This window comes from Scomber scombrus, chromosome 15 (genome assembly GCF_963691925.1).
Source record: "Scomber scombrus chromosome 15, fScoSco1.1, whole genome shotgun sequence".
Taxonomy (NCBI): Eukaryota; Metazoa; Chordata; class Actinopteri; order Scombriformes; family Scombridae; genus Scomber; species Scomber scombrus.
In genome coordinates, this window is record NC_084984.1 from 16,375,584 (window position 1) to 16,386,164 (window position 10,581).

General features: G+C 39.5%; 1 protein-coding gene across 1 annotated transcript; it reads right to left on the reverse strand.

Moving 5' to 3' along the window:
• Positions 1 to 1,250: 1,250 nt before the first annotated feature.
• Positions 1,251 to 2,486, reverse strand: htr1ab (5-hydroxytryptamine (serotonin) receptor 1A b). Its single transcript, XM_062434759.1, has one exon. It carries the CDS (start codon positions 2,484 to 2,486, stop codon positions 1,251 to 1,253), a length of 1,236 nt encoding a protein of 411 aa, XP_062290743.1.
• Positions 2,487 to 10,581: the final 8,095 nt, after the last annotated feature.

A 10,581-nucleotide genomic window follows, 5' to 3' on the forward strand; every position in this document is an offset into this window, starting at 1 on the left:
GGATTTCAACCAGAATGTAAATAAAATTTGAATATTAATTAAATAAGTTTGCAGGTCGTTAGGGAACAAAAACAAAGCAACATTGCTGACAGCTTCAACTGAAAAGTGTCTAATAATGTGCCTTGCTTGAGGGCCCTGCAGTAGTAGACACAGTTTAGTTGGAGGCCAGATGTTTAACGCTATCATTGCCATGCATATCCATGAATAGTTTGCAGGAGCTGCAAAGTGTGACCATAATCTGAACTATAAGAGGAGGAAAAAAAAACCTGAAGAAAAGATGTGAAGATGCCTTTCTAGAACAGATAAACAGACCCATTTCAATCTTTTAATATATATATATATATATATATATATATTTATAGAATGGTGCCCTGCATAAGACCTCTGGATAAAATCTGTAAATGTGCCTACTGAGTGCTGTTCATTTCAATCTTGATCTTCCATTTAACTAATTGCATATAACATTTAAGTACTTTAACATGTAGAGTGACATATAGTATCTTTTAGAGTATAGTAGAGCTGCACCTAATGATTATAATGATCATTGTCTATGAATCCCTCTATTTTTTTTAATGAATAGTCTATAAAGTGTTAGAAAATAATCTTTCTTAATAATCAGTCTTTAAGTTGATTTTTTAGTCCAAACAAAGGTCAGAAATCCAAAAATATTCAATGTGCAAATATATAAAAGCACCAAAACTCCACATTTATGAAGCTGGAACATTCAAGCTTCTTAATTTACCTAAATTATTCAATTAAATTATCATAATATATATAATCATTTTGTATTGATTCATTTTAGAACTGCCTAAATATATCCAAGTTAGTCACTTTTAACTTTTGCCTTATTTTACAGCTTATTTTAGAATTCATTCAGTTTGCAGGTGCTGGATTTAAATGCTTGAATTAAAAAAAAAAAAAAGTCTTCAGAAATGTTATGAATAAAAAGTTATTTCTTTATTGAACATTACAGAACAGGATGAGGAACATGGAGCTACAATCAAACGATCACAGCTTTATCTATGCATAGGCTACAGACACCTGTGGGAATATTTCAATAGTGATAACGATGGTGATGATCAACAGTAACGATGATGAGCCCTCGATTCAGTTTTAGCGTCACACTTTAATCACAATCACAGGCTGTTGGCTTTTCGGCCTGCTCCTCTTTTCAATATGATGTCTTCGGATCAATAATCAATAATGAATGATCCGGTGAGTCTATTGTGACACCACGGAAGCCGAAAGCATCACGGTCTGCAGAAATGACACTTGATTATTTTCTTAAAAGCGTTCTGAAAGTCTTTGTTGAAGTACGCGTAAATGATGGGGTTGAGCAGGGAGTTGGAGTACCCCAGCCAGTTTATGACATCCTTCAGCCAGGGGGGCATGTGGCACAATTCCTTGCAAAAAGGCATGACCAGGGCGACTATGAAGAAAGGCAGCCAGCAGAGGATGAAGGTACCCATGATGATGCCCAGAGTCTTTACCGCTTTACGCTCCCGTGCCAGCGCGATCTTCTTCTTGGCCTCGGTCGCCTTCTCGTGCCTATTCTCAAACAGCGGTACAGGGCTCGGGGTGTTGGGCAGCGGCAGGTTGCCTTTGGAGTTGCTGTGAACTTCGATGATCTCCAGAGACTCGCCGTCCTCCGCGTGTTTCACTGCGCCGTTGATACTCGGCAGCGGCCGCGGCTCCACGCTCCGTTTCCAGCTCTTGCCCTGCGCGTCTCCGGCCGTCTTTTTGTGGAACAGGGCGGGAGATAACGCCAAGCAAGAGTCTGACACTTTCTTTTTCTCTGTTTTACGCACAGTCCTCCTGATCCGAAATCTTGCAGCTTTGAATATCCGCCCGTATAAAACGAGCATCAGTGTCAGCGGGATGTAAAAAGCCCCGAAAGTGGAGTATATTGTGTACCAAGGGTCTTCCCTGATCTTACACTCCTTAGGGTTTGCCATGTTCTCCTCCTGGCTGCTGGAGCGAAAGATCAGCATAGGTGGCACTGAGATGGAGAACCCGACAAGCCAAGTGACACTGATCAGAACCGCTGCCCTCCTTGGCGTCCTCTTTTTCATGTACTCTATGGGCTCGGTTATGGCCCAGTATCTGTCCAGAGCGATGGCGCACAGGTGCAGGATGGACGACGTGCAGCATAACACATCCAGGGAGATGAAGATGTCACACGTAACCTGCCCGAGAGTCCACCGGTCTAAGACCTGGTAAAGCGCCGCCATGGGCAGCACCAGCACCGACACCATCAGGTCTGTGACAGCCAGGGAACCGATCAAGTAATTAGCCACATTCTGCAGAGACCGCTCCAAGGCGATCGCTGCAACCACACAAGCGTTCCCAAATATTGCGCACAGGATGAGTGCGCCAAGCATGAAAGATATGACCACTTGGTAACTCAGCTTCACCTCTTCGTCTTTAGGTTTGGACGTTAGGTTGTCATACTGAAACCAGGCAGTCGTGTTGTTTACGTCCTCCATTGTTAGTTAACTCGAGTGTTTTTGGAGAGTTTCGGTTACTTAGTGGAGAGCCCGGTGCGCACCACACCGTCGCACCTCAGAGAGCGCATAGTGGAGTCTGAGCTGTGAGTGTCGGCTGCTGACGAAGAATGATGCTGCATATTTATATCAGTGATGATAAATGCGTCACTTGTCTGTAAAGATGCAAGGAAGTGTGTTTGTGTCTCTCATCAGTCTGGAGCTCAGCCACTGGAGATGTTTGACTTTATTAGATCAACTTAGGAAAACCTGCAAAGGTGTTGTGTTAATTATCTTCTCCTCAGGCTGCAAGTCAATAAGTAAGTTGCTGCTTGTTTTTAGAATTTAATGTTCTTGATTCAAATGCGCCCGATTTGACTGGGTTATCATAACATATCTGTCCCATAGGTTCAGGAGCAGGAGTGGACCTAGGAATTGACAAGATCCGGGGCTAAGACCAGAGCATGGTTTACATGTTCAGAATTGAACTTTACTGCATTTAATGACTACTGGAAAGATTAATAGTAGTAGTCATTTATTTTAGTCCTTATTATCAACTCTCCAGAAAGAATGCACATAGAAATAAATAAATAAAAATAAGGCATTAAATCAAAAGGAAAACAAAAAAATATTAATTTTCTTCTTCTTCTAAATCTCACTCTGTAACACTGCCTCAACTGAAATGTCATCAGAAGTTTTACTCTTAATAACAATTGTAATAAACGTCAGCGGCTTGTTGAAGTCACTGTTCAGAAAAAGTGACTTCAACAAGATTCAGGGCCTTTATAGAATGAATTTTGATAACATTTCTAGCAAAATTTGCATTGTATTTTCATAATCTTTGCTCAGTGAATGTATAGGATGTTTAGTTTGTCAGTTCTTTCAGACTTTTTTATCATTGCTATGGTGATTGCTATGCATGCAACCCAGTGCATTTCATGAAATAGTCACAAATTGTAGATTTGTGTTCATGGACATGAATTTTCAATTTCTTTTGTGGCACTCAGCATGACTTTTAAACAAATGTATTTAAACTGTCTTTCGTTGTTTCCAGCAAATTTTTTTCCCAGTCAGGACTCAGGAACACAGGAGCTGTATTGTTTTTTTCTCATTTATTTGTTTTTTACAGGTAAAGGCTTGATCCCACTGTGTCTGCATCGTGACCCATCTCTATTTTTGACAGGCAGCAGGTTAAAGGTTTTTACACACTGGGGGCATGACAAATAAACAATCTGAATACACAGAATAGTTGCCTCTTAATATTTCGCATGAAAGCTTTTCACACCGGCAGCGATACACATTTGCCACAGAAACACAAGCTCATTCTATTATCAGTCAGCCTAGTGAATGCATTTTGTCCAGGCGCTCTCCTCTCAGCTCCCTATGAGCTGCAGCTGACAGACAGCCGGTTTGTAGACAGAGACGCTGGATGGTGCCAACATCATCCAGTGATGATAAATTCAGTGTCTCTGTCCACAGATGCAGCCATCTGTCAGCTGGTCCCAGGGAGCTGAGAGGACAGCGGCTGGGCAAAATACCTTCACTAGGCTGACTTACAGCTTACATTTACTGAACTGTCGGCTCCATGGAAAGAAATCATTTATATTTATAAATACGGGTGTGCATATGATGGTAAGTGACACATGAATCAATACACTGATTCATTTTATTCACTTAATTTCCCTGCCCACCGTTGCAAGTTAGCATACCTGTCTTTAGTGATGCAGGTGAGCTCACATACTGACTAAGAGTCTTTATCAGTCAGTGTAGATGAGGTAAATAAGTTCAAAATATGCAGTGGGATATTAAAAACCCACTGCCTTCACAATTAACAGCTGTCTATAACAATTTCACTTTGTGATTGGTGGATGCTTCTATTTGCTGTGTAAAAAAACTCAGAAAAACTAACCTTGTTCTGAAAAGAAATGGTTGCTTTTTCACCACATAATATTTGCATTGTGTGCGAAAGTACTCATGACAGTTGCACACAGTCAACAGTTTGAAAACATATATAACATATATTGACATACAAAGTAATCACACTAAGATATGCTCCTGGTTCGGTAAAACAAACCATACCAAAACATATCAACCAGAAACTACTGGCAGCTGCTCTTTTAATTCAGTCATTCAGTTACTTTCATCTTCATGTTAAACTCAACTCTAATGAAGTCTAATGTAGTCACCCAGATGGTGGTGATCAGGCAGTGACAGCATGAACTATACAGCTCCTCTGCTCCATCTACTCTATATGTACTGCTGCTAACGCAACACCACTAACACACCGTTAGCCTAGCCTTCTACTTCCTATGTTGCTGAGTAAAACGCATAAAACGGTTTACAAATCTGTACCACCAAGCTGTGTTAAATTAATCAGGGACACTTTCTAAGGAATGGAACAAGACTAGCTGATGTATTCTGGCAGATAGCTGCTCCTAACGTTAGCCAGCTCAATTCACTCAACACTTGATAAAAACTTCATAAAAACTCACATTTTAATCCCACTGCTTTAGATTAGAAAACTTCATTGATCCCCTAGAGGGGAAACTCATTTGCCACAAAGCAGCTCATACATACATGATACAACCATACGGAGAGTACAATCAAGTAAATAAATAAATAAAACACATTAGAAACATGATCTACAGCATTTGATCAGAACAACAACTAAAAGCGTTCATTAATCATTTCATTGCTGCTGGAACAAAAGACCTTCTAAAACGTTCAGTAGAACACTGAGGCATCAAAAGTCGCTCACTGAAGGAGCTTTTTATGTTGTTAAAGACACTGTAAAGGATGGCCTTCAAGGGGTAAGACTGTTTTTAATTTGGACTTCGTTCTCTTTTAAATAATGACTTGAAGTGAGTCTGGGTTAATGCCGATCACAGAGCCAGCTTTTTTGATCAGCTTGTTGATTCGGTTTTCGTCATCTACACAGATGCTGCCTCCCCAGCAAAGCACAGCACTAGCCCAGATTCCCTGATAGAACACATGTAAAAGGTTCTTGCTAATGTTAAAAGATCTGTTTCGGTTTCCTCAAGAGTCTTGACTGAGCCTTCTTGAAAACCGCCTCAGTGTTCTTTTTAAAACTTAATTTATTGTCCAGAAGGACACCAAGATATGTATATGTTTCAACAACCTCGACCTGTTGACCCTTAATACTGACTGGGGAGAGATCGTCAATCTTCCTTCTGAAATCAATAATAAGCTCTTTTGTCTTACCCACATTCAGTTTTAAAAAGTTTGCATCACACCAGCTAACGAACGCTTCAACCTCTCTTTTGTAGGCAAGGTCATTTGCCTTTGCTTAAGCAGACCCACAAGAGCGGTGTCATCTGAAAACAACTTGGTTGTGAAACTCACATTCAGTAGGTCTGAGACGGTCCAATGACTTTACTGATAAGACTAAAAAAAATAAATAAAAAGGATGAAATCTAGTGATTACATTTTAGTAATGTAGCGTAGCATGTATGGTTAAACAATGAATACATTTTTTTTGAAAAAACAATATAGCTTCTATTCTCCTTAGTCTCAACTGACAGACATGGTGCAGGCACGAAACCTACTTCCACATAAAATACATCGTGCTGATTGTCATAGGGAAAAAAAGGGAACATTTGTGTCGACTACTCAAATCTTTAGATTAAATTTAGATTTTTACATTTATTTATTTCACAAACTGCTGTAAGACTGGGTTGTGTCATTGGGACAGATGTGCGATGATGACGCCTATTCAATAGACTAATAACAGTCAAATCTGAGGGTTTCCTTTTTTACACCGGTTCCTCCAGGATTTACACCATAGTTTGTAAGCACCTTTGGCTATTGTCACATTATATTAATTAGATGTCAATAAACCAAACACAACACTAAAAATTAAAAAAGTGTGGGAGCTTTATGTACCACTGAACATCAGTGCTTTATAGGCAAAGCCAAAATGCTGCCTTCTCCTGCTGTGTTCATAACAATGCAATGGTAGAACAAAAAAATGTTTTTGTTGTTGTTTATTATTATAACCATTATCATTATTATTATGTAAAAAGTTTTCCCATAAATAATTATTTTTATGAATTTTAATAGAAGTTCATGCTGCTAATACGTTTTTTACTCCACTATGATCAGTTGTGATAAAAAGTGACATATGTCTGTAAGAGGAATACTTTAAAATAAAAATCCATAACTATCTGACCAGTATTATCACTTAGGACAGGAGTTGCAGTTATCAGATAATGATAGCAGTATGGGTTTATCAATAGGCAGGTTGTATTCCTTTCAAAACAACAGCAAATTGCTTGTGTTTGCCTCAGTTACGTAACCATTAGACCAAATGAGTGCTGTAAGTGAGACCTTGGAAATATGAATGTAGCTTCTTGGCAGCTGAGAAGCAAAATTTAGAAAACTGTTTATAGGTAAAAACTCAAATTTGACTTTGACAATTAAGGAGTTTTGGAAAATCCTCATTGATTCCCCCATACTGTAACCCAGAGAGACATCAATATAAGGACGTGAACATCATCAGTACCTGACATCACTTACACTCAGACAAACAGTCAGACAAACCTTACGCTGACCTACATTCAATCTCAATGATACTACTATGAAGTTGTTAACTGACTGTAAAAGCTTGTTTCATTTGCCTTTACTTCAGACACATTTTATAACTGTGTATCCTTTGTCCTGCATTTCAGATAGTTAATGTGTAATTTCCAGAGCTGCAACCTAACAATCAGAACAGTCATGTGCAAGCTGAAAGAGACATCAAACAAACAATGACGTACACAATGAATCATGTTACACGATGTGGATGTGGCAATGAAAAAAACAAATTATTGTTTCCCACTGTACAGTTTGCTCTTGCAAACCTCGGCCTCATCAACACTACACATGTGAAGTATTCACTTCCTGTGTGCACTTAAATATAGTTGTGTTTACATGCTTTACTTCAAGCTCTTGTTCAAGGCCATGCACACGAGCACACAGAAGCACACAGATCTATGAATTTACGAAGTTCACATTACAGGTCAACCATGCACAGAACACCTCCATAGGAAGGCACTAAGGAGGTCCTCCATGTGAGAGATGTACAACACTGCCATCTTGTGGATACTCAAAGACATAAACTCTGAAGCAGCACTTCGATACAAAACCTACAGTAAGCATTTCATGGACAAAAATATCTAATGTTCCATTTTTTGAGAATACAATTGACAGAAAATGTTCTCTGTGGACACTTACTCACCATTTCCATTATGTGTCTTTGGTAAATGGCTGTTATAACCCTGCCAAGATTGGTGTCAAATGCACATCACTGTGGAAAAAGGCACTGTTGCCATTGATGCTTCTCATGAATCCTCCAGCTCTATGAATCCGATTAACAGTTTTATTTAGCCTTTTATTGAAGATATTCTCATCAAATGCAAACATCAAATGGTTATGAGTGTTTGCCTAGTCTGTGAGTGTGTATGTGTAAGTGTGTGTTTTTCTGCCAAACTGTGGCAGCTAACAGTTGAACCAGGCATGACTACTGGCTGGTCAAGAACAGGTCAGGTAAATTAAAATTTAAATTATGGGTTGCTCTCTTGATAACTGTCAGCAAGAAGTGTCACATTGGAAACCATTAGATAAGTTGCAGAAAGCTTTAGCAGCGTCTTGATTTAAAGCTGCCGAAATGAAGTGAAACTCAGTCAGGATGTTGTCAACTTCTTAAAGTAGGTCTGGTTGTGATAATATTTGATGGGAGGCAGAGGAACACTGAGGCAGAGATACAGAAAGGGGGTGGGGAGTATATTCGGGATTTAATCAGCTTGTGTGACAAAATGTGACCTTGACGACTTACTTTTTCCTCCCTCAAATGAAGCAATAGCAGAAAACTCATGTGAAAAAACAGGCATGGCCTAAGTAAAGAGATTTAAATTATCTTTTGTCAGGTGAGTCCTGTAAGAGTATACTAGAAAAAAACAAAACACAATAGCAACTTAGGCATGAATGACTGATATGCAGTGCTGTATCATCATCATCCTTTTTACTTTGGGGAATATGAATAAGGACACTAGAAAGTGGAGAAGCAAAGGGTTAAAAAGCTCCCAGATGGACACAAAGGGAGACAGAAAGAGGACATGTAAGAGGTGGGGCAAAATAATTGTTTTTGCTAAATCCTCCTGAAACAGCAGAAGCCAATGTGGTTCCACAGAAGGCCATTACCAGCGGTCAATTCAAATATATTTTCCCTTGGAAACCAATCAGGCAATTTAATTTGGCTTTTTTGATTCACATCATAACCATGACACAGGATAAGGTGGTCCAATTTACAGGAAGGAAGCACAGAAAGCATGGCAGGATAATACATTTGGGAATATGGGTTTTGTTAAGAAAAGAAAAACATTTAAAACCTCCTTGCGAATCAAAGTTTGTTGCAACCTAAGCTTTTAGAAGAATCTACTCAGTAAATGTTTCTTTCCAGTGACTGTAACTCAACATATTTAGCAGCTGAGCATTATTTTTGTTTATTTTTATGTCAAAAGAAGTGATTTATTGTTTAACTAGATGGTAGTGTTGGATGATTATCTTTGCAGCTTGGGGTGCAATGGCCTGGCTTGAGTCATTGAGTCAATTTTACTGGATTATAAATCAGTCAGCTGTACCATCTATCACAGCGAATAAACAGTCTCTCCTGTGGGGATACAATGGGGAACGTGTGATTGTGACAGACAGGAGTTCTGGATGACCACACACAGTACTGCACACACACAATGCACATACAAACAGAGATAGCACACGTAACCAAGAGCAGAACCTTATGAAAAATGGCTTAAATTACTTTATAAAGCTAGAATGAACCCACAGGGGAGACCAATAATCCGTACTTCTATCTTGTTCCTTTTAATAGATCCTTCCCGATCTTTATCTCTTTGCCTTTCCGACCTTATCTAATTTCTCCATCCTCTTTCAGCCAGCTGCATTTCTTGGAGAGGGCTCCTGGCTGCTGTCTGAGAGAGGAGAGCCAAGTAAACCGTTTGAGTTTTTAAAAAAACAGCTCTGGCAAGGCCAATTACACCCAGACAAAGCACTTTGCATGTTATTGTGTTAGGGGTTCATGCTTGATTGACTGAATGGGTTCTAATGAGGCTGGGGATCGACATGCAGGAAAGAAAGAAACGCTCCTTCGTTTCCTCTGATGGATTGACTCACCCATGCACCGAACGTACACAAACACACGCAGGTATAAACGCATTCGCTGGTGTACACTATTAAGCGCAAATGTGTGCAGCATGCATACAGTACATACAGTGAAAATAGTCATACACAGACACAGAAATCAACACTTATGCAGACAGCCCTCTTCCTCAACTTACAACTACATTAAGGGCCTGATTTACTAAAGGTTTGCTTGTGTAAAAACGTGTGCAAACTTGACATCACCCGCAAAAAATGTGTAAGCTGATCTACTAACGCAGCGCACTTAAGGTTTGCGTCTTTCAACTGTGCAAGATAATACGCGGTCCATTTAGTACGTTTGCCATAATGAATATGTAATATGGGGCGTTTCAACCCCAGAGTTTTGTTATAACTCAATATATTTGTTAACCTCTTCCACTAGAACCTGATCACATTTCATTTTGCCCTTGCAGGCTTTCTGCTCGTCCAAACTCTCCATAAAGACACGCAAAATCCTCATTTAAATACTGCTGTCTCCTAGTGACGGGCAATCCGGCTCTTTTCAAAGATTCGGCTCTTTTGGCTCGGCTCCCTTAGAAGAGCCAGCTCTTACGGCTCCCAAACGGCTCTTCATTTAGTATCTCTCTGAGCGTTCTATTTTAGCCTGATTTGGCAATTATGAATGGTTTGTGAATTGGTAAGCAAGTTTTCATTAAGTGTTCTCATAAAAGCCTTATTTGTAAGCTTTTTTTTCATTACAAAAAAAATACAGTTACTTTTGTTTAACACGCAAATCAAACCTTTGAACACCTGAAAAACCTTGAACTGAACACAGAACAACTGAACACATTGACATGCTTGCACTAAAATCCTCCTCTGTCTCTGCTGTGTATCTGGCCTGTACCACTACACTCACTGTCTTTGGAGTGTCTGTCCCCCTTCC